At 41.9% G+C, this 27,692-nt stretch overlaps 1 protein-coding gene across 1 annotated transcript in view; it reads right to left on the bottom strand.

Moving 5' to 3' along the window:
- Nucleotides 1-27,692, bottom strand: part of SEMA3A (semaphorin 3A) — a 302,131-nt gene that overhangs the window by 168,235 nt on the left and 106,204 nt on the right. Inside the window, exon 4 of the mRNA XM_060258129.1 lies at nt 7,006-7,125. Within this exon, the coding sequence (XP_060114112.1) occupies nt 7,006-7,125 (120 nt within the window). The remainder of the gene's footprint in view (nt 1-7,005; nt 7,126-27,692) is intronic.

Raw genomic sequence — 27,692 nt, 5'->3', positions numbered from 1 at the left:
TCATTGAGGGGGTGAAAAGCCTTTATTTGTACTTTTGTGTGTATAAATAACCATTCTGCCCTAGTTGACAACATGCATTCTTTTGAGAGATGTGAAGGTCAACAGTTATCAGCTGGAGTTTCAACTTTTGCTTTGGGAAAAGACTGTGAACTGGGGTGGTGGGGGGAGATGAATAAGGTGCCTGTCTTTGAACATTAAGCCCACCAGAATTTGCATGCCTGGAGTACTGTGTAATTAACGATTTGCTGTAATCTGTAAAGGTGTAATCTGACCCATGCTACCCTGTATTAGCGAAGTCAGTCTTTGCTGTGAACATCCATATAATTCAAAAATAAAACCTAATTTGATTTATATCAAAGAGGCGAATTTGGTGATTGCTGTGCAGAACTTGACACCCCATCGCAAAGTCTCAGCAATGTTTCCCAGCCCTCCTGCCTGAGATTTATTAAACTTAAGATTTCAAGGCCTGATCTCTTCTTTATGAAAATCAAGCGTCCTACTGCTGAGCAGGTGCCCTCTACACAAAGCACTAACACTGCAAAGGGCTCCATCGCTAAACATTTGGCTAGCTGTTTTCCAGCACCTGAGATTTGAGACCTCGTCACATGTTCTGCAAATCACAACCTACATAGAAAGTTGAGAGACCCAGCAAAAACTGAAATATGTTCAAGAGCACTATTCTCATCCACACAATAAGTATTACAATGCATGAAAAAACCAAGCCGCCTCTCTAGACCAAACCTGAAACAGTGTGGAAAACTGAAAAACTGAGATATGTTCATAAGTAGTATATGATGCATACTAAAAGAGGAGGGGGGAGCCTGTGATGATGTCCTACCCCAAACAGTGGGAAGCACCCTTCACAAATTTTAGCTGTTTTAACTTTTTTAATGAAGAACTTTATGCTTCTGTATTATGTCCTTTAAAATGTCGTGAGCCACCCTGATATCTTTATTGTGAGAGAAGAGAGGGGAGTTCATTTGGGTCTCCCTGAACGGAAAATATATGAACATATGAAGCTGCATTATACTGAATCAGACCTTTGGTCCATCAAAGTCAGTATTGTCTTCTCAGACTGGCAGCGGCTCTCCAGGGTCTCAAGCTGAGGTTTTTCACACCTATTTGCCTGGACCCTTTTTTGGAGATGCCGGGGATTGAACCCGGGACCTTCTGCTTCCCAAGCAGATGCTCTGCCACTGAGCCACCGTCCCTCCCCTGCTCTCCAGGGTCTCAAGCTGAGGTTTTTCACACCTATTTGCCTGGACCCTTTTTTGGAGATGCCGGGGATTGAACCTGGGACCTTCTGCTTCCCAAGCAGACACTCTACCACTGAGCCACCGTCCCTCCCCTGCTCTCCAGGGTCTCAAGCTGAGGTTTTTCACACCTATTTGCCTGGACCCTTTTTGGGAGATGCCGAGGATTGAACCTGGGACCTTCTGCTTCCCAAGCAAATGCTCTGCCACTGAGCCACCATCCCTCCCCAAACATATGAACATATGAAGCTGCCTTATACTGAATCAGACCCTCGGTCCATCAAAGTCAGTATTGTCTTCTCAGACTGGCAGCGGCTCTCCAGGGTCTCCAGCTGAGGTTTTTCACACCTATTTGCCGGGACCCTTTTTTGGAGATGCCAGGGATTGAACCTGGGACCTTCTGCTTCCCAAGCAGATGCTCTACTACTGAGCCACTGTCCCTCCCCAAAGAACACCCTATCAGTATTTTTGGGGCGTAGTCCAGCATCCCAAATGTATCCAAGATTTTTTGGAAGCACTGGAACTGCCCCCCCCCCATTCCAGATATATTCATTAATTACTGGCAAAGCCAGAACAAGATCTGAGGGGCTGGAACAGATTTCTTCCACTGCTTAGCTGTTTTGGGGCTTTTTTTCTGCAGTCCATTTAAACAGGGGGTATTGAAATGGAATGCAAAATACAGTGTGCTAACAGCTGACAGGGGAGCACTCTCCCTGCCAGCTCAGTTGGGGCTCTTTTGGGCTGTTCAACCAAACTGCCAAAGAGAGCCCCAGCTGAGCCTGCAGGGAGAGTTCTCCTTGCAGGTTCAGCTGCTTTGTGGGCTCTGCTGGGCAGTCCAGTTTAAAAAGACCACCCAAAAAAGCATCAGCTGAAATGCCCCTCAGCTGTTTTTTTGCAGCTTGGCAGCTGCTTTTCTGCTTCTATGTATTCTGATTTGGGTCTAATCCATAATCCAAATGCTTTACTGTTATTGGAACTCTCTCTCTCTCTTTGAATCCTGCATTTTTTTCCAGGTTAAATAAGCCAAACTAAAAAGTGCCAAGGGGAAAAAAAAAGCATATTCCCTAGAGCGGGGTGGGATATAAATATAAAAAATATAAATAAATAAAATCCTTGAAGGAAAAGGTGGCTGTAGGATAAAACTGCTGATAATGTGACATGGACTGAATGACAATGAGTCATGAATTGAAGAGGTAGAGCAGGTGATCCAGGAAACACACATGGCTCTAATTTTTAGCTGTGAATTTAGTACTTGTTAGGAAAAATTTCCAGTAGCTAGAGACACAATCCACTTTGAGTTATAGAATTTTGAACTCCCACTATTGGATTTTAAAGTCCCACTGTTGTGCTCATTGAGGGGGTGAACAAACATGTAGACAATAGATGTTGTTTACCTAGACTTCCAAAAAGCTTTTGATAAAGTTCCTCATCAAAGGCTCCGAAGTAAGCTCGATAGTCATGGGGTAAAAGGACAAATCCTCTCTTGGATCAAGAACTGGCTAATTAATAGGAAACAGTGAGTATAAATGGGCAATTTTTACAGTGGAGGGTACTAAGCACTGGGTTACTGCAGGGCTCAGTACTGGGTCCGATGCTTTTTAACTTGTTCACTAATGATTTGGAGTTGGGAGTAAGCAGTGAAGTGGCTAAGTTTGCGGATGACACTGAATCATTCAAAGAGGTGAGAACCAGGGAGGATTGTGAGGCACTCCAAGGCTGGGTGAGTGGGTGTCAAAGTGGCAAATGAGGTTCAATGTGGCCAAGTGCAAAGTAATGCACATTGGAGCCAAAAATCCTAACTCTAAATACAAGCTGATGGGGTGTGAACTGGCAGAGACTGACCAAGAGAGAGATCCTGGAGTCATGGTAGGTAACTCACTGAAAATGTTGTGACAGTGTGGAGAGCCAGTTTGGTGTAGTGGTTAAGTGTGCGGACTCTTATCTGGAAGGACCGGGTTTGATTCCCCACTCCTCCACTTGCACCTGCTGGAATGGCCTTGGGTCAGCCATAGCTCTGGCAGAGGTTGTCCTTGAAAGGGCAGCTGCTGTGAGAGCCTCTCCAGCCCCACCCACCTCACAGGGTGTCTGTTGTGGGGGAGGAAGATAAAGGAGATTGTGAGCCGCTCTGAGACTCTTCGGAGTGGAGGGCGGGATAGAAATCCAATATCACCAATATCATCATCAACTGCAATAAAAAAGGTCAACGCTATGCTGGGGATTATAAGGAAGGGAACTGAAAACAAATCGGCCAGTATCATAATGCCCCTGTATAAATCGATGGTGTGGCCTCATTTGGAATACTGTGTACAATTCAGGTCACCGCACCTCAAAAAGGTTTGGAACACTTGCCCTATGAAGAAAGGTTAAAGTGCTTGGGGCTCTTTAGCTTGGAGAAATGATGACTAAGAGGTGACATGACAAGTTTACAAGATTCTGCATGCAAGAAGTATTTTTCTCCCTTTTTCACAATACAAGAACTTGTGGACACTCACTGAAATTGCTGATGTAAGGTTAAAATGGATAAAAGGAAGTACTTCTTTACCCATATGGAATTCATTGCCACAGGAGGTGGTGGCAGCTACAAGTATTGACGGCTTCAATAGGGAATTGGATAAACATATGGAGCAGAGGTCCATCAGTGGCTATTAGCCACTGGAACTCTCTGTCTGGGGCGAGTGATGCTCTGTATTTTTGGTGCTTGGGGGTCAACAGTGGGAGGAATTCTAGTGTTCTTGCCCCATTGGTGGATCTTCTGATGACACCTTGCTTTTTTTTGGCCACTGTGTGACACAGAGTGTTAGACTGGATGGGCCATTGGCATGATCCAACATGGCTTTCTCTTGTGCTTTTCTGTTCTTATGTAAGTCACAATTTTTCATCTGTCTCATTAAAAGAAACTCTGAAGTATTTCCTTTTGGCTGAATTAAATCTGTAAATTAGGGTCAGAGGAGACTGCTCTCAAGACACTTGCATATTCTAACAAATAGTGCCTTTTAACTGAATATTAATGATTTAAGCCACTTTGGGGGCCAACCATGGCAAAACAGTGGGTAATAAATAAGACAGACAATAATAAACTTCTGCCATTTCTCAGACATATGAGCTACTTAGGGATGAAACATGATGATGATGATATTGGATTTATATCCCACCCTATACTCTGAATCTCAGAGCGGTTGAAGCAGGGCTGAAATAAAAAGATATTAAATAAGGTAAATTGAAAGTCATCAATTAGGCACAAGAGCAAGAAAACAAAAGGTCGAAAGAGATTTTAAAAGTGCTTGCTAGACGCTAGTGAAATAATCCTCCTAGACTGTGAAAGTAAGAAAAGGGAAGTTAGCAGTGTGTTCGGCTTGTAGAAGCATAAGACACCAAAAGAGGAAGTTAATCCTTCACCCATCGGCTCTGCCACAGCTGCCTAAAAGAGGAACTAGAAACTGGCTGGAATAAGCGCTGGAATAAGCACCGAGTAAATATACCTTGAAAAATATCTCGGGAGCAGGTCAAAGGTGCAAATGTGTTTTTGATGAAGGATATTGTTGCAAGAGTGTTAGCAACAACAATGCCATGTATGGAAAGACCCCACCTGTCTTCTCCTTGTTCTTTTAGTAATATGACGCTTGTAATGATGTATGGGATATGGGGTGGTCCTTTCCTGTAATTGGGCGATTGTTTACTGGAAATGATTGTCTGTGACTATAAAACTGTAGACCTTCCTGAAATCGGGGCTCCCAGATTCGTTTAGACATGAGTCTGGTCTGGGATCCGTTTACACATTTAATAAATGGCTGTTTCTTCCTGATTTCGCCCGTGGCCTCGTTTTTGCCTGACCACCAGCGGCTAAGGTCGCTGCTATATGGTCACAATATCCTTTACCTTCCCTCTGCACAAGAATTCTTATAGCAGCTACCTTTTCAAGGACAACTCCTACTAGAGCTATGGTTGACCCAAGGCCATTCCAGCAGCTGCAAGTGGAGGAGTGGGGAATCAAACCTGGTTCTCCCAAATAGGAGTCCACGCACTTAACCACCACACCAAACTGGCTCTTACGAGTCTGTGCACTTAACCACTACACCAAACATGATTAATGCAGTCAGCCAAAATTTTATTGTGTATAGTCATTGGCCATTACAAAAGAGAACATAAACAACAAAGTTCCCAGATAACACTTTAAAAGTTCCCCAGAAAGGTCAACCTCAAGAAGTTAAAACATTTGCTATCACTCTTGATCTTATCTTCTTAGCTGCAAGGGCCAACAAAGAGACTCTATAGGACACATTAGCATCATTGTCAGATAACAAAAATATAATCTTTTCAGTTTCCGAATGTGCTTTTAAGGTGGTTCGTATTCCAGCCAGAAATTTAATTCTGGGGGCGTTGTAGAGTGGACAGGATAGAATATAATGGGGAAGGTTCTCTATCATAGACACTATTTGTAGCATTTGTGGACCTAGCTGCCACGTTTGATTCCATCAGTAGGTCCCACTTATAGTCCAAGCTTGCTAAATTTAAAATCGATAAGCAGCTATTATTCCTGCTCTGCGAGCTTCGCAGCAACACCTCTGCACAAATTAGGGTGGGCACTGCAGGCTCCCTAATTAACAAAATCCCTATATGTAAGGGACGTGTGATGTGTGATGACCCCCTTACTATTTAATCTATATATAAACAACATAACAGAGAGCCTGTCAGGTCCCCAGTTCACTCCTCCAACTTTAGGACAGCAGAAAGTCTCGATCTTGCTTTACGCAGACGATATGGCCATAGTATCCTAGACCAAAATAGGTCTGAGAAGGCTATTACAGCATCTAGGGCCATACTGTAATGATGAAGCCCTCAAGATCAACCACGCAAAGACTAAAGTCATGGTCTTCAGAAAAAAAACCCCCCAAATCTTCTGCTGGAGTATAGCGGGCAATCCAATCAACTAATGCAGTCCCTTTGACTACCTGGGGGGTAACATTTAAGGAGACACTGAATTGGAATGCACATCTGGCATTGGTAAAATCCTCAATGCTGAGGATTGTGGGATCAATTCTCCACTTTTCCATACAAAGGGTGGACGCTTGATAGATCTGGCACTAAAATTTATTTAAAAGCAAGGTTCTACCACATCTTTTGTGTGGTGTTGAAATATGGGGGTGGAACAAGAATGCTTCATCTAGTCTGGAGGTAATCCAGAATCAATTCCTAAAACTAATTCCTCCTCTCCCTAGGGGCTCTCCTGCCCTGATGAGGGTTGAAACAGGATTCCCTTACAAAAAATTCACAGGTACACCTAGCTATAATAAAACATTGGGGAAAAAAGTAAATCCTCTCATTGTTCTTCCCTTAATTACCAGTCATTTAATCTTCTTCTATCAAAAGATCATAGGCATTTTAGATATCTCAGCTACATTACCCAGAGTTATTCTATTCCTGACGATCTCCTAGGTGCCCAAAATGACAATTCTCAATTTAGGGACTGGATATATTTTTCGGATGCGTTGCTAGATTATTCTCTAATCCTAAAATCTAAAGTAGCCCCCTGGCTCAGACTAATCAGATCTGATCACCTGAGATCCCCATACTTGGTTAATATCTCCAGATTTAACATCAGAACATCTTTCACAGCTCTTTGCTTTCAGACTACGCAAACAGTTCTGTTAACCGGTCGATTAATTCAGTATCATGCACTTCAGAAGTGGGGGAGATCACTGATAAAGGCACTGAAGATTTTTAAAAATGGATATTTATGTTGATTTACACTTACCTCAGGATGTTCTCCAACTTCAATATATGTGCACACTGGATGGAAAGCCCCCGTTCCACAGACATACAAGTGTGTTTGGTTATAAGTTTTAAGCACTTTGATGAAGTTGGCACATTCTTTCTATGGAGTGAAAAATTAAATTAAATTAGTGTAAATATTGTACTCATTCCCAGGCATACTGTCTTCCAGACTGCACAGTCACAATGGCGTACTTCGTTAAGGCAGCTTCCAATAAAAACATTTCATTTAAACATGTTATATTGCATCGCTGAATAAATAAAACAAAAATAATTACAAAATGTGCAGAAGGATTTATTAGTCGGCTTCAGTCTGAAATGGCAAGACCTCAATAAGGAGCTTACCTTTCCAGTCCTAATATAACCACTCCTTTTTCACAAATAAGGTTTATTCTCTACTTCTACCAGCAGCAAAATACAAGCATTGCAGTCTGATAGCTTGCAGTCAGACCCTTTGATCAAATTCAGATTCCATTCCTTCTCAAGCTACCCCGCAGTTAGGAAGAAACTTTGGAAATCTCACTTGTTAGAAATATTCCCTACTAGGCATTTACTCTTACGCTCTTAGCAATGGTTAGGGTTTACTTGTGGCCCAAAGACCAAATAACTGCAGTTTCAGGAAAAGAAATGTTATCTTAAAGCACATAAACAATCATCAGTTATAAGAAGTAAAGACATGCAGTTGAACCACAAAAGATTATAGCCTCTGAGCATAAGAGAAATCAAGTAGGTATAAATGTCAAGTTCTGTGGAGTTATCACCCAGTTCACTTCTTTGATGTAAATGAAATTAGGCTTTTATGGGAAATTACAGACATAATCACAGCAAAGACAGACTTTGCCAAAACTGGTTACCACTGGTCAAGTTACACCTTTATACTTGGATAAACAGCCATTAATTATTTAGTGCAAAAGAGGCAGGCAAACTTGGTGGGGAATAATTCGAAGCTAGACGTAGGAGGACACCTTCCCCATCCTTCCCCACCCCCACAGTACATTTTGACTGATTTCCCACTATCCTTATGCCACTCTCCTCTTCTCCCTTTTTCACAATACAAGAACTTGTGGACACTCAATGAAATTGCTGATGTAAGGTTAAAATGGATTCCGTTGGATTTCACACTATCTGCCCCGGGGCTGCAACTTGCTCTGCCTCTTTCACCCAGCAAACAAGATCCTCTAAAACCAGTTTCTGTTTGCCCCGTGAAAAGGGCAAAGCTAGTTGCAGTCCTGGGGCAGATAGTGTGAAATCCGACACAAGCCCCGTGGAGAAGAGGCGCATGAGAGCAGCATAAGGCTAGTGGGAAATCGGTCACAGTCTTCTTTGAAGCAAAAGTTTTCTTCAGACAGCAGATAACGGGTGACCTTCAGCTCTCCAGAAATAATAATAATAATAATAATTTTTTATTTCTATCCCGCCCTCCCCGCCGGAGCGGGCTCAGGGCGGCTCACAACATAATGATACATTACATCGGTTTTACATAATAAAAACATAAAAACATAATTAAAACAGTTATAAATTATTAAAATTAACATAACAGTGTGGCGTTATAGCACTAGATTTTAGTGAACTTCCAAGAATAGAACATTTCCAGCAGCATAACTAGCTTTGTCACTGATTCTGTCACTAGTTGAAGGCCATCCTGAAAAGGTGGGTCTTACAGGCCCTACGAAATTGATCTAAACATTTTAGGGCCCTCACCTCCTCAGGGAGTTGGTTCCATAGCATATGTGGCCAAGGCAGAGTGGTTATTTCTGAACCATTACAAAGGACAGATAAGAAATTAGCAAAACACCTGCGAGCATTTAGCATGGGAACCAGAGTAGGCCAAGAGACCTCTATTGACATAGCAAATAACATGGCAAGACACAGTTCTGTGATCTGGGTTGTGGTAGACACATTTTTCCAAACAAGCCCACTTTGTCCGCTGCAAATAGGTACCCATTGTCAAAAACTTGGCTGAACTCTTTCTTCAACACGTCGTTAGGCTGCACACCTTCCTGGCCAAGGTGGTATCTGACCATGGAATGCAGTTCATCACCAAATTTTGGGGCCAACTATGCAAACTCACTGGTATTGAGCAAGGGCTTAGCTCTGCCTATCACCCACAAACAGACAGACAGACAGACAGACAGACAGAATGCACTAATGGCATGCTCGAGCAGTTCCTATGCTGTTGTCTCTTTTCAACAGGACAATTAGGTGTCCCTCCTCCCCTTAGCCGAGTATGCTTACAACTATAGCATGTATATCTCAATTAATGCCAGCCCCTTCCTCATTGCAAACAGCTATGAGGGCAAACCCTTTCCAGAACTCCCCGGATGCCCTAGCCCTGGGGACTCCCCTGAATTCACAGAATGGTGGTGGGGCCCTCTCCCATGGGTGGAAAGTTATCCAAACAGAATTGCAAAAGGCCAAAGAGACTTATAAAAAACAATTTGACAAAAGCCACTCCAAACTCTGGGATCTTAAAGTAGGAGACACAGTATATATCTCCACCAAGAACTTGCCTAACTCTCAGCCCTCCAAAACATTGGGGTTGGGGGGCAGGGCTGGCATGGCATGGCATGGCCACAGAACATGGTGAATGCCTAAGCGATATGCTCTCCTCTACCACCTCTGCCATCCAACCTTACATGGTAAAAATTTAAAGTAAAACACCCTAAAGTTATGGGGGAAAGCGAGGGACACAGAAAAAAAGATAATTCTGCAACATATCTGACTGTTGAGCAATTCTTTGCCCCAGTAAGTTCTGGAGGGAAAACTTCCCTCACGAAGATGAAAATGGCAGCGGAAACAGCGGCAATGGAGTTTTCACAAGAACCGCAAGTAAACATTGACATTTTAGCTTACTTAAAAGGCATGGGAAAGGGTATTAGGGACAGTATGGCCACAATGTCGTCACAATTAGAAGAGATTAAAGGCTCTCAGGTTGAAATGGAAGCTTTTTTAAAGCAAAATATAACTCAAGATGTAAAGATGCAAGTAGTTTGGGATACTGCTAAAGCCTATTTTAGGGATCTTGCAATTAGATATAGTGCCAAGAAAGGAAGAAAGAATTGAAAACTTTCAAAAATTAATGTTACAAGTTGGAGAAGCTGAAAAGAATTTTAAAAAACAGCTAACAAGATATGAGTTTCAAAAGAAGGTGAAAGAAATTCAACACCAATTGAACTTGTTACTCATGGAGGACATGGAGATAAAACTGAGGTATGCCAGACAAAACTTTTTAAAGCATGCCAACAATTACTCTGTTTTAATTACTCTGAATTACTCTGTTTTAATGTTTTAACTGCTTAAATTATTTAACTGTTTTATATTTGAAATTGTTTACTTTTAAGTTTGACTAATTGTTGGAAGCCGCCCTGAGCCATTCGTGGGAAGGGCGGGATATAAATCCCAAATAAATAAATAAATAAATAAACAAGCCTGAAAGGTGGTTGGCCTATAGGATGAGAAAAGAGAAGGCCAAAATAATAATTTCAGTTTTGAAAGATGAGAATAATAAAGAGAAATTTCAAAAACAAGAGTTATGCCAAATTGTGGAACAGTTTTATAAAAAATTATATGAAGAGAAGCAAGTTCATAAAACAGACTTAGAAGATTATATTAAACAAAATAATCTTAATAAATTTACAGAGGAACAGCAAAAAAATTTAAATGAATCAATAGCAATAAGAGAACTTGGAGATGTAATGGCATCCCAAAAGAATGACAAGGCCCCAGGTCCAGAAGGACTACCTGCGGAATTTTATAAAGCTTATGAGGAATCTTTACTATTACAATTTAAGCATCTTTTGGAAAAGATTCAAGATGAAGGCCAAATACCAGCTACCTGGCAGGAAGCTACAATATCTCTAATTCCAAAAGAAGGTGCTGATCTGAAGAATATCAAAAATTATCGTCCAATCTTCGTTTTAAACGTGGATTATAACATTTTTGCTGCAATATTGCCTTAACGTTTGAAGAAAGATCAAGCTGGGTTCCTCCCAAGAAGATATTTGAAAGACAATGTTAGAACAGTTTGTAATATTTTGGAATATTATGAAACTCATCCAAAGAAACAATTGGCCTTAATTTGTTTGGATGCTGAGAAGGCCTTCGATAACGTTCGTTGGCAATTTATGTTACAGCAACTGAAAGGTATGGAATGTGGTGAAAGTTTTCTGAGAGCAGTAGAAGCAATATACTCTTTTCAAAGAGCAAGGGTGACAGTGAACGGTGAATTAACAGAAGCAATTAATATTCAAAAAGTACAAGACAAGGCTGTCCGCTGTCATCACTACTTTTCATTCTATCTCTAGAGATACTAAACAATCAGACAAGAGAAGACACAAGTATCAAGGGAGCAGTGATAGAAGATTTAATAATATAAATTGAGAGCTTTTGCAGATGACCTAGTTTTTATATTATATTAGAGCAACCAATAGATTCAATATAAACAAGATCACACAGTTCGGGTACTGGGCAGGATTGAAGATCAATTATCATAAAACTAAATTCTTCACAAAGAATATGATGATGGATCAAATTCAAATTCTTCAGCAATAATCAGGGTTTTTGTATGAGAAAAGAATCAATTATCTAGGTGTACTTATCTCAAATAAGTGCAGCAATCTAAAAACAGACAATTATGACAAACTACTTAAAGAAATTTAAAAAGATTTGGAAAAATGGCATTTTTAGTCATCTAGAACAACCTTAAAAGTACCTTATAAAAAGTCCCGCAAAGAATCTGCATGTTAAAATTTGATGACAAGGGTTATAACAGCAAAAAAAAAAAAGGAATTTAAAAGATTATTATTTAACCTTTTAACCATTTAAAAAAGTCACTTTAAAATTTGTTAAAAGATTTAGTCTGGCCTATTTGTCTCGGTTTTTGTGTTCTTTATAAACCTGGGAACAAAACCTAGCCACCTGTCTTGTTGTTTGGTGATATTATTGAAATGTGAATGTCCCAAGTTTTATGTGGTTTCAAGTATGAGAAGTCTTAAAATCAGGGTCCTGGAGCACTTCTCAAGAATAAGATTGCAAGTGAGGGAAGCACCCATTATGTAGCATTGTCTCGAAAAACAACATAATATAAAAAAATATTCAATGAGCAGCAATATACAGGGTGAATGGTCATAAATATAATCGCCAAGATTTGCACAAGTTATTATTGCAAAAGGAAACCTTCATACATAAATTTAACACTCTAATTCCATCTGGATTAAATACAGCTATGGATTTGAGTTCCTTTTTGTAGAAAATCTTGTAAAAAACTTCTGCAAAAAATCTACAGGAGAATCTGTGTATAAATGTTTTAGAACTGTCTATATATATATAGTTGTATGTTTTGTAATTGACACGTACTTTTCAGTGATTAATGTATGTACTGTAATTGATATATACTGGATGCAAGAGTGCAAGTGTCGATGTAAGCCTCCTGTGAGTTTAGTATTATTAAGGGAAGGGTTACATTGTATCTTGGTAAGTTTCATGAGAAAGGAATTGTATATGTGTCTTTAGCTGGGAGGTGTGTGAGAGGAGTTATACAGCTTTGTATTACTTATAGATTCACAAAGTCAGTGTCAGAATAAGTAGTATTTTGATAAATGACATAATGGTATGGTTTGTTGTTTAGCTTAATGTAGGCTAATGTAGTGCTTGTTGTTTAGTTTACTGTATCTTTAAGACTGTTGAGAGGAAGATGGCAGGTGAAAGGAATGTGGCTATTTATGGAGAACAGGTTGACTCTGTTCTTGCTGAGAACCTAGACTGCCAGATTGACTTTTGTGGACTTGTGCAATTGAATATTTGAGTAGTTGGTGAGCAGTGTTCCCTCTAAGCTGAGTTAGTGTGAGCTAGCTCACAGATTTTTAGCCTCTGGCTCACACATTTTTGTCTTTGCTCAGGGCCCCAGAGCAAACTAATTTATGCAGTAGCTCACAACTTTAGTGCTAGTAGCTCAACACTTGACCCCCTTATTGATGACTTGCATGGGACTGAACTTCTGGTTCTGGCCGATGAGGGAGGACGTCTGAGTTGCAGCGCTGCTTGTTTGGAACAGTATTTTAATCTTATTTTATACCCATTCTATCAGTTTTAGCCTCTCTTCTATGGAAAGTGAACTGTTTATCTTCCGTGCGAGAAAGTTTTGGAACAGCTGCTAGCTCTTTGACTCTAAACTGTTTGCCTCCCCTATCACTCACTCTGGAACTGGGAGTCTTAATTAGTTGGTTTGCTGTGATAAAGAGTACACTGAGAAACTCTCCTAATTAAGAGGAGGTTTCCTTTTTCCTCCCCCCCCCCCCCCCCGTTCTTTCTTCTCCTTTTCCTTCTCTTCATGTATTACAATGTCGGCAGAAAAGCAACCTAGAGATATAGACGAGGCAGCTCCATTTCCAGCTTCCAAACAATCCAGGATCAGAGACTTTTTTAGCTCAAGTGAAAGTAAAAGTAGGAGTAAGAATCATACTCCTATTTATGCTGTTGAGACTGCAAATCGTTGTTTACCACTTGAGCTTGGCAGTGAGGAAGATGTGAGTACCCTGGCTGAAGACACTACTACTGCTTTGGAGTCAAAGGTGGGGCACATTGATTCAGCCCCTGAGGCAGCTGGGACACCTACGGAGAGCAGCCTTTTAATCTTAATTGCAAGAACTGTGGAATGTCTCTTTAGAGACATTCAAAACATTAATGCTCAAATGAAACAGGTAATTGCAGAGCTCACCAAGCTGTCTGCTAACAATCAGCAGATACAATTAACATCTCAGGCACAGCCAATATCCCAGAACACTAACATGGAGAGACGGGGGCAGCCATATACCGTCAAGGAGGTAAGGGAGCACAACTTGAAACAGGGAAGTGCTTCATGGAACAACTTTCTCCAGCTAATATTTCAGCCCCAAAAGATCTGTTTAACAATATGTGGACAAAGGGGACAAACTCCAAAATGGAAAAGAGGTCAGCAGCATCCCAAATGTCATTTGACTGACCTACTTAGAATAAAATACTCAGAAGCTGACCTGGTGGAGGCTGAATCTCTTAATCCCCCAAATCAGTCTCAAAAAGTTCTGCTCTCCTTTGCTTCTACCAAAATACCCTCTCTGATTCATGAGAAGAAGTTACAGCTCGTTACCAAAGGTGTTTTTCCAACACGGGTGATCCAAAATGCAATTATGTTACCCTTGTGCCATAAGAAATCCTCTGGTGCTGATATGAACTCACCATTACAAGAGGGGTCACCAATGCAGACAGAGATACATCAAAAACCCCAAATGAAAATTTCCTGGGATGACCCGGGTGAGCCCATGGAGAGTACACAAATCTCTTCAGAACATCATAATGCACAAGCTGGTCAAGGAACAAACCCGACCCCCTTGGACCCCAAAAGACAACTGACATATAAGTACCTGGCAAATCCTTTGGAGGATGATCTTTTTGATTCTTTTGGGAATCTCCCCTACAATGAGCAACAATCAATTATTGATAGACTGGATTTTATGAGCCACAAACTGAGTGAGATTAAAGATTCAGAGCTGCAGCCAGTTGATAAACCCAAAGCCCACAAAAACCTGAATGTTACAGCAGTTCTCCTAGAACCAACACCATCACTGGATGCTGATGTCAAGTCTGTCTGTAAATCTGGTTCAATCAAAGAGCATTCTGGGTAGAACCAAAGTATAATCAAATGCTGCTAGCTTATGCTCTCCCTACCCCTTCCTTCTTGTAGTGAGTAACCTTGCTTTGAAATGGAAAAGATGTGAAAGTCTTATCTGTGCCTTCTCAGGCCTGGCTCTCGGAAGGGAGTCAGGAGCCCACTACGATCAAGACCATGCAAGCCTGAGAACGAATTGGTAACATCAATGTGTGAATGTTCCCTGCATAATCCTCCCCCCTTAGGAATCCCTTTGAAGTATCCCTTATATGCAATGTATCTACAGTGTATTCTTTAGTCTTTTCAATGCTGGCCGAGCCTCAAGTATCAGTATCAATAAAGTAGCTTCTTTGTATCAACAATGACTCGTTATTGAATCTGCCGACTTGACAGCTGAACGACAACTACAAAGCAGGAGCACCCAAATATATCATCTCAGAGCTCCAATAATCTCCAAAACACCAAATACAGCTCTTATGGCAGCTTCTTAACAGAGCATTCTCTGAATGAATTAACTGGACAACCTCATCAGAAGTCTTCAATTACCCCTCCAGCTGGCTCCTCATCTAAAGCTGGGGCAAATAGCTGTATTTGCTCTGAACATAACAAATCTCTCAGTTTAATTTCCAAGCTGGATTGACTAGATTATAACCACCAGAAACAGAGAAAACTCCAGGGACAAGCCTTCCAACTCATCTCCTGGAATATTGCGGGATGGGGAAGTAAAGGCGGAGATCCTGATTTATTGAGCTTCCTGAAGGACTTTGACATTATTCTCTTACAGGAGACTTGGTTGCCCAGGGATATTTTAATCAGAGGTTTTACTGCCTATACACTTCCTGCATCTAAAATGAATACAAAGGGCCGATTTAAGGCTGGCCTGTGTTTGTTTAATAACTCTATCAATCATATTGTTAGCCAATTAGACCCTTGCCCTCCACTGGCCCAGGCATTTTCAATGTTCAAATCTCGAACATCAGATTATTCAATACTGGAATATTGAAGAATTGATTTAAGGAAGGTAGCATAATACATACTGAAGTGAGTTTTACGTGTTTTTATGTATTTTATAAGTATTTTATGTATTTTATTGTATAATTATAATTATTAATGTATTATTAATGTATTTTAAATTGATTTTGTTAGCTTTTTATGTTGTGAGCCGCCCTGAGCCTGCCTCGGTGGGGTAGGGCGGGATATAAATCGAATTAAATAAATAAATAAATAAATAAATTTTATATTTCTATTACAGATCTGCCAATATTGTTAGTTAATTTTTACATTGCTCCTTTTATTGATAAAATCTGCTTGGAAGTTGCTGAGTATTTATTTGACTATTCTTTTGGGGAAATTTCCTGAGGCTACTTTTCTTTTAGCTGGTGATGATGATGATGATGATGATGATGATGATGATGATGATGATGATGATGATGATGATGATGATAATAATAATAATCTTTTATTTATATCCTGCCCTCCCCGCCGAGGCAGGCTCAGGGCGGCTCACAAGACATGGTGTGTACCGTGATTACAATAAATACAATTAATACAGTAAAATACAGTTAAAACACAGTTAAATAAATAATTTAAAAACCACTATAGATTAAAGGTGCTACAGTACAATACATATATATCAAGATGGCTAGATGTCACTTTCAGGATTCCACCTTATAAGCTAGTTGAAAGAGGACAGTTTTACAATCCCTGCGGAACTAATGCAAGCTTGGGGTCTAATAACAATCAGTTAGGCAATTTGTTGAGTTGGGGAGATGAGGACCACACACCCTTCCCATTCTTAGTTTCTAGACAATCTAAAGACCAAGTTATAAATCAGACCGGACATTATGGAAACCGGACAGCTGGAAAAAACCAGCTGAATATCCCTGGGCCAAGGGAGGTCAGATTGAAGGCCACCCGGGATCGGGCCTTCTCTATTGCAGCTCCACTGCTGTGGAATCAACTCCCAGAGGAGGTACGGGCCCTACGATGCTTAGATCAATTCCGTAGGGCCTGTAAGACCCACCTCTTCAAAATAGCCTTTCAACTAACGACAAGCTAAGAAGTGCCGCTGAAAATGCTTTTAGTTACTGAATTCTATTGAAGATCTAATGTTTATAGCACCATATTGTTAATTTTAATATAATCTGTAAATTGTTTTAACCATGATTTTATAAGTATAACTTGATGTATAATGTATTTTTATGCTGTGAGCCGCCCTGAGCCTGCCTTGGCGGGGAGAGCGGGATAGAAATATAAAGTTATTATTATTATTTATTATTATTATCTGGTGGATCTTTGCATGGAATTAATTTATATATAATGAATTGGTCCCCTGAATATGATCTGCATGGTCAATACATTTACATCTCCCCTCGTGGTTGTAGTGTTGTAGACTGTGATTACTTCAGCAGACTTGAGGAACCATATCACTAAGTTTACAACAGGCAATCGAACAGAGAGTGACCACTGTCCTATGTTGTTGACTTTTAGGATAAGCTGTGTTTCAGATAGGTCTCCTCTGCTTAGTGTTAAGAAACTGATTGCCCTGTATATAAGAGAATAAAATGGTCCTCAACTCTTTCAACACAGATCCAGCAATGGATGCACAGTGATATTGGGATGCAACTAAACCAAAAGCTAGCCTGTACTAAATCACCAACAGAGGCTATCTTAGTTTATAATTCTATTGTTGATAAACTTAGTGATTTTGCCCAACCACTTAGCCGTAAGCATGTGAAATGCTCAACTAATTCCTGATTTGATGCTGAATGTCATCTTGCTAAAAATAGATTGTGCCAGTTTTTTTGGCAGATGTGTACTGGTACTCTGCCTTGGATCCCTTCTGTTTATTGTAAAATGAGGAGGGAATGTCAAGAGCCGATAGCCCAAAAGAAACATACTTTTTCTATGGAGAAATGGGCTCAGCTTCTTCATGCGATCAAAAGCAATAACAACAATGCTTTCTGGTCCTTGGTCACAGGCTTTAAATGTCAGTTGGGTTTACTTAACGTTAGCTCAATTCCCTCTCAGAAATGGGTCACATAATATCAACTTGTTTAATAATTCTCTCGTAGCTGAACCAGCTTGTAATGTGCTACCTTTAGATGTACTTGAGTGGCCTCCTGTCTCGCATGAGGAGATGTATGAGCACATTGCTAGTCTTAAATCTGGTAAAGCCCCAGGCCTTGATGGCCTAACTGCTGAGCTCATGAAGAACAATATTGAATGGTGGTCTCATTCTCTTGCACATCTTTTTACATTAATTGATAAATTTGGTACTTTACCAGAATAATGGTTAAATTCCATAATTATTCCAGTTTTCAAAAAAGGTGACCCTAATAATCTAGAGAACTACAGACCCATTAGTCTTCTGTCTATTCTAGGAAAAAATTATGCCAACCATCTTCTTAAGAAACTATCTGAGTGGATAACTTCTCATAATTTACCTGGGAGAGAGCAAACTGGATTTGAAACAAATCACTCTACTTCAGATCACTGTGTAACATTATCTTTTTTAGCAGAAAAATATCTCCAGCACCCTAGAGGCAAGTTATACGTTGCATTTATTGATCTTTGTAGAGCTTTGGACTCAGTTGACAGACAGACTCTGTGAGAAAAATTACACAAATTGGATCTTGATCAACGTCTTCTGTTTTTGTTACATAAATTTCATCTCTCTAACACTTGTCAGGTTAGATTTGATGACAGAGGCTCCTTAACTCTATGGTTATTTATGGCTCCTTAACTCTATGTATCTATGGTTCTTCTTTGGAAGGTTTGACTTTCTACTATAACCATTTTAATTACTGTAATATTTGAGAATACTGTTCCAAACTTTTATAACTTTGTCCTATTATCACACCAAAGGTTACAAATTGTTGTACTTTGATTGATCGGGGAGGGACGGTGGCTCAGTGGTAGAGCATCTGCTTGGGAAGCAGAAGATCCCAGGTTCAATCCCTGGCATCTCCAAAAAAGGGTCCAGGCAAAAAGGTGTGAAAAACCTCAGCTTGAGACCCTGGAGAGCCGCTGCCAGTCTGAGTAGACAATACTGACTTTGATGGACCCAGGGTCTGATTCGGTATAAGGCAGCTTCATATGTTCATGTTTCTCCATTTGTTGGCATATAGGCTGATTTGTACTGTTTTTTATTTTATTGTTATGCTAATAAAGGTTTCTGGAATCTGGACTTGCTAGTAGCTTGCAACTTTAATGCCAGTAGCTCACAAAGTAGAATTTTTGCTCACGAGATTATGCAGTTAGAGGGAACATTGTTTATGATCATTTATACTGTGTTTCAGAGCTACATTTTTTCCGATAAGAGAACTGCTGTACAAATGTTTTACAGTTCCGACTCAACGTGGGTGATCTGAAAAAGAGTCTCTTGAAACATGCAATTTTAAGCCCATGAGGCATGGTATCACCATCATTAATCATCATCATCATTGATCAAGCTGTGCTGAAAACACATCTGTGAAACTTACAAAGAGCTTGATGGACTTTCACTGCTAGAGACACTTCCCATGTCTTACTGAACCAATTGAGAGTGCTATGTGCTGTGTATGATATGATATATATTGCTGAGTGTGTGCTGTGAGAATAATACAAGTACACACCAATATAAGCGAGTTTACACTGTGTTTATTTCTGTGGTTGCTCAACCTTACACCATTGTTTCTTGTTTTGAGATGGAGCAGGTGTCCCTGGGTCTGTGTGTAAGGGGAAGATACTTGTGAATTTCCTGCATTGTGCAGGTAGTTGGACTAGATGACCTTGGAGGTCCCTTCGAAATCTATAATTCTAAAACACAGTTAAGATCTGTTTGACCCAGCAGCTGGAGAGCCAGTTTGGTGTAGTGGTTAAGTGTGCGGACTCTTATCTGGGAGAACTGGGTTTGATTCCCCACTCCTCCACTTGCACCTGCTGGAATGGCCTTGGGTCAGCCATAGCTCTGGCAGAGGTTGTCCTTGAACGGGCAGCTGCTGTGAGAGCCCTCACAGGGTGTCTGTTGTGGGCGGGGGGGGAGGAAGGTAAAGGAGATTGTGAGCCACTCTTAGACTCCTTGGAGTGGAGGGAGGGATATAAATCCAATATCTTCTATCTTCTTCTTGACAATTATACTGTAACTCTACAGTTCAGCTCAGCATTTCCTGTTTGACTAATATTTGATGTAACAGCAGCAATTTAATCAAGCAGAGTGCTTGGTATTACTAAATTCCAATGACTTGAAAATAGTGTGCACTCAAACAGGCAGACACTGGGGCCAGGATGTACCCCAAACCAATATTTGGACCACCTCAAGAGACGCATCCCCACGCTCAGGACACTGTCCCCTGCAAGAAGACATGCAGTGGTGTGTGATCCAAACACTGGTTCTGGCACCACAAGCTTCTATTTGGAGTGCCACCAAGAGGCCTGTATTTCAAAGGAGAGTTGAATAAGGAACTATTTTGATTTTAACAATTTGCTGTTTTTCAACCAACTTCCTCAGACTAACACAGGAAAATGAAAGTAAGGGAGCAGCCTATGGGGTGGAGTTTCCCCCCATCCCACAATCAGGTTCTAGTTAACTCTTTACTATCCATTTTACTATACAAATGACTCCTGAAACAAATGTAAAACAGAGTGATTGTGCTCTCTTCCCCTCTCATTGCTTGCCCTCTGCACCCCAAAAAGCAATATGGCCATACACCCCCCATGTTTGTAAAAACTATTTGAACTTATAAAAAATTGGCTTTTTGCTATTCTGGACCTGAAGGCTAGCAAACCTAGGTTACTATCAGGAGCTAGATGGAGCAAACATTCTACACCTAGTTTGGTGTAGTGGTTAAGTGTGCGGACTCTTATCTGGAAGAACTGGGTTTGATTCCCCACTCCTCCATGTGCACCTGCTGGAATGGCCTTGGGTCAGCCATAACTCTGGCAGAGGCTGTCCTTGAAAGGGCAGCTTCTGTGAGAGTCCTCTCAGCCCACCACCTCACAGGTTGTTTGTTGTGGGGGGAGAAGATATAGGAGCTTGTGAGCCGCTCTGAGTCTCTGATTCAGAGGGAAGGGCGAGGTATAAATCTGCAGTCTTCTTCTCCTTCTCCTCCTCTTCCTCCTTCTTCAAGAGCCAGTTGGGTGACATGGTTAAATGTGAAGACTCTTATCTGGGAAAACCGGGTTTGATTCCCCACTCCTCCACGTGCACCTGCTGAAATGGCCTTGGGTCAGCCATAGCTCTGGCAGAGGCTGTCCTTGAAAGGGCAGCTTCTGTGAGAGTCCTCTCAGCCCACCCACCTCACAGGGTGCCTGTTGTGTGGGAAGAAGATAATGGAGATTGTGAGCTGCTCTGAGATTCGGAGTGGACGGCGGGATATAAAGCCAATATCATCATCAACATCATCACCACCACCACCTATTCTGCAGTTTCTCCACAGGTTACTGGTTAGTTTCTGGGTTCAATCCAAGATGTAGCTTAGTATCTATAAAGCCCTTCATGGCCTTGGACTCTCATACCAGCAGGATTGCCTCCCCCTATATGACTCACCCAAGCAAAGGTGTAACTTTGCAAATAAGTAAGATCAATAGCTGCCTATACTCAACCAGTTGCTGTTGTGTCTCCCACCTGGCAGAATGGTCTACCTGAGGCAGGCAGGAAGGCTGCTACACTTTTATTATTCTGCAGAATGTTTAAAAGTGAAAGGTTCAGGAAGATATTTTTATAAATGGAATGGTTAATTTTTAATGTCTATGAAAAATTAGGCGGTATTATTATTATTTGGTGCACTGTTTTACTGTATAATTGGTTCAAGGTTGTCAGTCATTTTTAAATTCTTGTTTAAACACAATTTTATTTGGTAATATATGGTAATTATATCCAGTTCTAATAAAATATTACTACCTTCCCCATACATTACACTTTCCCCTTCTCCCCTCCCTCCAAATCTTGACTTCTGCCAGTGTCAGTTACCTAAACTTCTAATATCAAAAGGTAGCTTTAACTTTAAAAGAATCTTAATAATAAGAAATAAAAAGAAAATATATATATATCATTTTGCAAAGAAGTTAAAAAACACTATTTCTTATTCGTTATAAAGTCCCACCCAGTTGTTATAATTCATCTTCTTTCTTCTTCTGAAACCTAAGTAGTATTCTCAAAAATCACCCAGTGTCCTTTTATTTTCCATTCTTTTTCTATGTACTTTCTAAATTTATCCCAATCCTTTTTAAATCCCTCTAACTCATAGTCTCTCAAGATTCTTGTCAGTTTGTCCATTTCACTCCATAACATAACTTTTACAATCCAGTCCCATTTTTCTGGTATTTTATCTTGCTTCCATAACTGCGCATATAATGTCCTGGCAGCTGAAAGCAAGTACCAAATAACAGTTCTATCCTTTTTTGGAAATTTCTCCATTTGTAATCCCAATAGGAAAGTCTCTGGAGTTCTCTTAAAATCATCTCCCAAGATTCTAGAAATTTCTTGTTGAATCATTTGCCAAAACTGTCGCTCTTTCACAAGTCCACCACATATGGTAGAAAGAACCTTCATGCTCTTTACACTTCCAACATCTATCTGGCATTTTATTGTTCATTTTTGCTAGCTTTTTAGGAGTCATAGACCACCTGTACATCATTTTATAACAGTTTTCTTTAGTCGTTTTTAAATTCTTATTGTATTTATCCTACTATTTTCTTGTGTTGTTTTTAAATGTTGTAATCCATCTTGAGTCTCGGTGAGAAATGTGGACTATAAATGATGTAAATAAATAATGAGGCATACAACTGGGGGCGGGGAGGAGAGACACCATTTGGACCAATGTGTATTGGATTTCATATGCACTCATATATTTAAATGTCCAAGAGGGAGAAGCATTATCATGGCCCCTTTCCAATGCATCTTTTAAATCAACACTAAGGAATAGATAATCCACTCGAGGCCACTGAAACTTCCAAAGGTGATATTCAGTTTTGTACCTCTCCCTGTTCTCCCTCCATATTGGCTATTTGTTATAGGAAGACACCCATAACCCAAAGATCTTTTAAACAGGGCAAGTGTTTTTTCCAGTAACTATTAACATAAACTGTATTTTTAGAATAGAAACTACACACTATAAGGTCTTACACTTTTGCAAAACATGTCATTCTCAAAACATACACAAACTGATACTAAACAAAATGACTTTTCATACTGATTGTGAGCAAAATGACAATCTTGCAGTGCTCACAGCAGTTAATTTCAACATCAATTCAGTAATCTTTAGAACAACTTGACATAATATCCAGTGGCACTCTGAAGACTAATGGATTTGTCATGGCATAAGCCTCCATAGATGTAAGCCTGCTTAATCGTCAACATTGTCCCTAGCCTCTAGACCATGAAAGCCCATGCTCCAATAAATCTCTTAGTCTAAGGTCATACAAGACTGGCTGTTGTTTCAGTCTGATATTGGCAGAAAGCTAAGAAAAGACAAGAATGATGCACAGCCTGCTCCCCTTTGAAAGTTGCCATTTGGGTGGTACAGGTTGTGGGAGACTCTCTTCCTTCCACAACTCTGTGGGAAAGTCCAATTTGCTTGGCATAACTTCCCACTCTAATGGCTGCAGTCAACTGGAAAGAAGACATATCAATCAACGTGGTATTGGTACTGGAAACCTGGCTATTGGCTTCTGCAAAGACTAATTATATTTCCATTTGCGAAGTGGTTATGCCAAATGGCACAGGAGCGGATATAAGGTTTATTATGACATAGCCAAGCCCAAAATAGTCTGCCAACTTTCTTATGGTGCTCTCCTGTTCTTCACAGAGTATTTGTATGAAATGTCTTAACTGTGAAATTTGGCGCACAATATTATTCAGAATGCTGATGACAAAGTCTGTAAAATTTTAAACAAAGCGGTTCCTCTTGGCGCTACGCCTGGAATGACTCGACTCATCTTAACAGAGTAGTTTAAACCTCGTGGTCTTACAGTGTAAGTTGCTGGCAAGCATAGCAAAGGCAATTTCTGCACAAATACAGGGAACTCAGTACAGTAGTGCCAGGCAGAAATGGGGAGGGGAGACAACGTTGGATATGTGGAGAGAGGACCCCAGCACTTCTAGGGCAAAAACACACATTCCCATTGCCTGAACCTGTCTGTCAAAGACCAACTGTGAGTCCAAAGACAATTTAAAACACGTAATAAAGGAAGATTCTTGAGATTATGCAGGTGCAAAAAAAAGGAAAGTATGAGTAACATCCATATTAATTTTATGACCTCCCTCCAGTTTTTTGCCCAAGATTCTCACTTGAGTTACCAAGTCCTTCCTGGCAGCTGGCAGGAGATGTGGGGGGAGGGACACTAAGGCTACGTCACCAGTGAAATGGTGATGTCCCTTCTGGAGTGTACCAGAAGGGATGCCATCATGTTGTGATGTCATGACAATGGGGAGGGACGGTGGCTCAGTGGCAGAGCATCTGCTTGGGAAGCAGAAGGTCCCAGGTTCAATCCCCGGCATCCCCAACTCAAAAGGGTCCAGGCAAATAGGTGTGAAAATCCTCAACTTGAGACCCTGGAGAGCCGCTGCCTGTCTGAGAAGACAATACTGACTTTGATGGACCGAGGGTCTGATTCAGTATAAGGCAGCTTCATATGTTCATATATGTTCAATGCTCTGGTATTTGAGCAAAAACTCTGTGGTAAAAATGACTCCAGAGCATCACTGTGATGTTGATGACGTGATGGATTCACTTCCAATGTATCTCATAAGTGGCATCACCACATTGACATCAACATAGCTTAGGCTTCCTTCCTGCTCCTGGTAAGTCCCCCACCCCTGTTTGAGAGGGATTCCCCCACCTCCAGGGGAGGGGCTGGCAACCCTAGTTGTGGCTATAACTCATTACCGTGGATATAAACAAAAAGAATGCAGAGACCATGTCCAGAAACTGCCACCATGGTGGGAAAAGGGTAAGGTAGACCATCTACCAACCAGCTGTCCGCTGTTCCTTCCTAAGGCCTCACCGGTGGGATTCCTGCTTGATGACTGTGACTCTTTGCTGGAGCAAGCCTCTTTGCTGAATCAGCAGTTTCCTGGCTAGCTTGCATTGTAATTTCTCCCTGAGCTTCCTGGATAAAGTCTGGTCTTCTGTGGCAGAGACCAGCAGCAGCAGCAGAAGACATCAAAGGGGGTCAACACTTTGGAAGAGCCACTTTGACACAAGGTCCTGTGCCCTGTTGGTAAAAATTGGTGACGGGAGGACTAAAGGTGGTTGGGGGAGTGGATCTGCTGGTCTTCAGCTGCACCCTTACAGGGGGGGTGGGGGAATCGTTGGTGGGTATGTGCCAGAGAGGGACGGTCATTTCCCTGGTCCTGGGCAGAGGAAGACATGATGGCAGGACACAGACTGGACATTTCAGGAAAAAGGACCTGGACACTGGTTGGCTATTTTTCCTTCAGGTCTTTCTCAAAACGAACTGAGACCTGGTTGCATCAAGGCTGAGCTCCTTGGCCTTAAGAGCCTGCTGCTGAATGCAATGGAAAAACTACAGCCATTTAGCATTCAATGAAAAGGCATACATTCAGTGGTGGGATTCAGCCGGTTCGCACCGGTTCTGCAGAACCGGTTGTTGGCCGGGCGCCTGCTTTTAATTTTTATTACTTTGTTTGTCCACGAAGGCGCCTCCAGCAGCCCGCCGCATCGCGGCGCGGCTGCCGGGGAGATTTTCCCCCCTCCAGAGGAGAGAGCGGCCAATCTAGCACGCTTTTGGCGCGTTTGCAAGGGCGGGGCTTCTGTGTTCCTTCAGAAGCCTCCGCTCTGTGTTAAAAGCGGCGTGCAGATGAAAGCAGATGAAGCTTCGCTCCTCTTTTGGCTGAAAACGACATTGAAGCAAGGGACTCCCTGAGACGCACCTGGGGGACCTCCTTTGCATGGGCCCCAAAGCAGAGCCCACTGGGCTCTGGTGGTTCTTCCCGCGCCGGAGCGAGAGCGGCCCCGGAGCACTTGGCTTCTCCGCCGATGGACCCAGGCCTCAGGTGGGCGGAGGAAGCCGCACTCCCGCTGGGCGCCCCCTGCCGCGATCCAGGTGTGGCTGCATGGCCGTGAAAGCCCCTTCCCTTCCCTGCCCCGCCTCCCCGACCCCTCGCCATTCCCAGTTCTCCTTCCCTATCCATGCGGGACCGAAGCGCCCGGGATCAGGAAAGCCCATGCTTTTGAAAACCACCTCTACGCCTTGACTTGACAGCTCAGAGTCTACGGAGAGGGATCAGCGATGCATAAACTGGAGCGGGATGGGGGCGCGAAGCTTTTTCTGCCGCGATCGACCGAGTCCTCGGCCTCCCCCTGCCTTTCGGCCGCCGGGCTTCTCCTGGAACTTGTTTCTCCCTTAAAGAGGAGCTGCCTTTTCACAGTCTAACTGAAGAACAAAGCGGGAGTCAAGTGGCACATTTAAGACCAACGAGTTTTTATTCAGAATGTAAGCTTCCGTGTGCTCCAAGCGCACTTCATAGGATGCAATGACCAGCAGTCCTAAATATAGAGAGAGTGATCTTCAAGGTGCAACTTGACTCCTGGTTTGTTCTGCTGCTTCAGACCAACGCGGCTGCCCACCTGGAAGGGTCTAACTGAGGCTGCGGTCACACACACGCTAAACAATGCACTTTCGATCCTCTTTCAATGCACTTTCCATCTGAATTCCGCCTGTTCACACAGTAAAATCCAGTTGGGAAATGCATTGAAAGTGCATTATTTTGTGTGTGTGTGTGTGTGTGGTAGATAACTCACTGAAAAATGTCGAGACAGTGTGCGACTGCAATAGAAAAGGCCAATGCTATGCTGGGAATTATTAGGAAGGGACTTGAAAACAAATCAGTCGATATCATCATGCCCCTGTATAGATCAACGGTGCGACCTCATTTGGAGTACTGTGTGCAATTCTGGTCACTGCACCTCAAAAAGGATATTATAGCATTGGGAAAAGTCCAGAGAAGGGCAACTAGAATGATTAAAGGGTTGGAACATTTTCCCTACGAAGAAAGGTTAAAACGCTTGGGGTTCTTTAGCTTGGAGAAGCTCTTTAGCTTCGACTGCAGGGTGACATGATAGAGGTTTACAAGATTATGCATGGGGTGGAGAAAGTAGAGAAAGAAGTACTTTTCTCCCTTTCTCACAATACAAGAACTCGTGGGCATTTAGTAAAATTGCTGAGCAGTCAGGTTAAAACGGATAAAAAGAAGTCCTTCTTCGCCCATAGGATGATTAACATGTGGAATTCACTGCCACAGGAGGTGGTGGCGGCTACAAGCATAGCCAGCTTTAAGAGGGGATTGCAGCCCTCGTTTTGTTGCCCTGAGCAGCGTGGGCTGCATTTGTAGTTTCAATTTTGGGAGAGGGATGGTGGCTCAGTAGCAGAGCATCTGCTTGTTAAGCAGAAGGTCCCGCTGCCAGTCTGAGTAGACAAGACTGACTTTGAGGGACCAAAGGGGGTCTGGTTCAGTAGAAGGCAGCTTCAGATGTTCATATATATGATATTTTAGGGGAGGGCTGGTGGCTCAGCGGTAGAACATCTGCTTGTTAAGCAGAAGGTCCCAGGTTCAAACCCCGGCATCTCCCACTAAAAAGGTTCCAGGCACCTGTTGTTAATTTATTTCAATCCCACCACTGCATACATTATGGAGACGTGGTGAAGCTGGGGGTCTAAATGTAGCTCAGCTGTATCCTCTGGGCTTCTCTGTATAGCAACAAACTAGGTCAGAGGGACAGGGAGATGGTGTCTCAGTGGTCTACTGTGATTCCATCCATCTATCAAAGCGTCTTCTTCCACAGTCCACCACTTTTGAGTGTGTGTTCCTGAAGGTGGGTTACTGGGATAGGATAGGGATTATGCAGGTGTACTGTTTACCACACTGCCCTGCTGTCTCTCTTCCTGAGCTAGCGGGTCTGGTCTCAGGCATGCAGGTCAAGAACCCAGGACTGGTGGTCTTGGGTGACTTTAACATCCTTGCTGAAACCAAGCTGTCAGGTGTGGTTCAGGACCTCATGGCACCCCTGATGACCTCGTCCCAA

The sequence above is a fragment of the Heteronotia binoei genome, chromosome 17 (genome assembly GCF_032191835.1).
Source record: "Heteronotia binoei isolate CCM8104 ecotype False Entrance Well chromosome 17, APGP_CSIRO_Hbin_v1, whole genome shotgun sequence".
NCBI classification, from domain to species: Eukaryota; Metazoa; Chordata; class Lepidosauria; order Squamata; family Gekkonidae; genus Heteronotia; species Heteronotia binoei.
The sequence above is the reverse complement of the archived record's forward strand: the minus strand, read 5'-3'. Positions and strand labels throughout refer to the sequence as shown.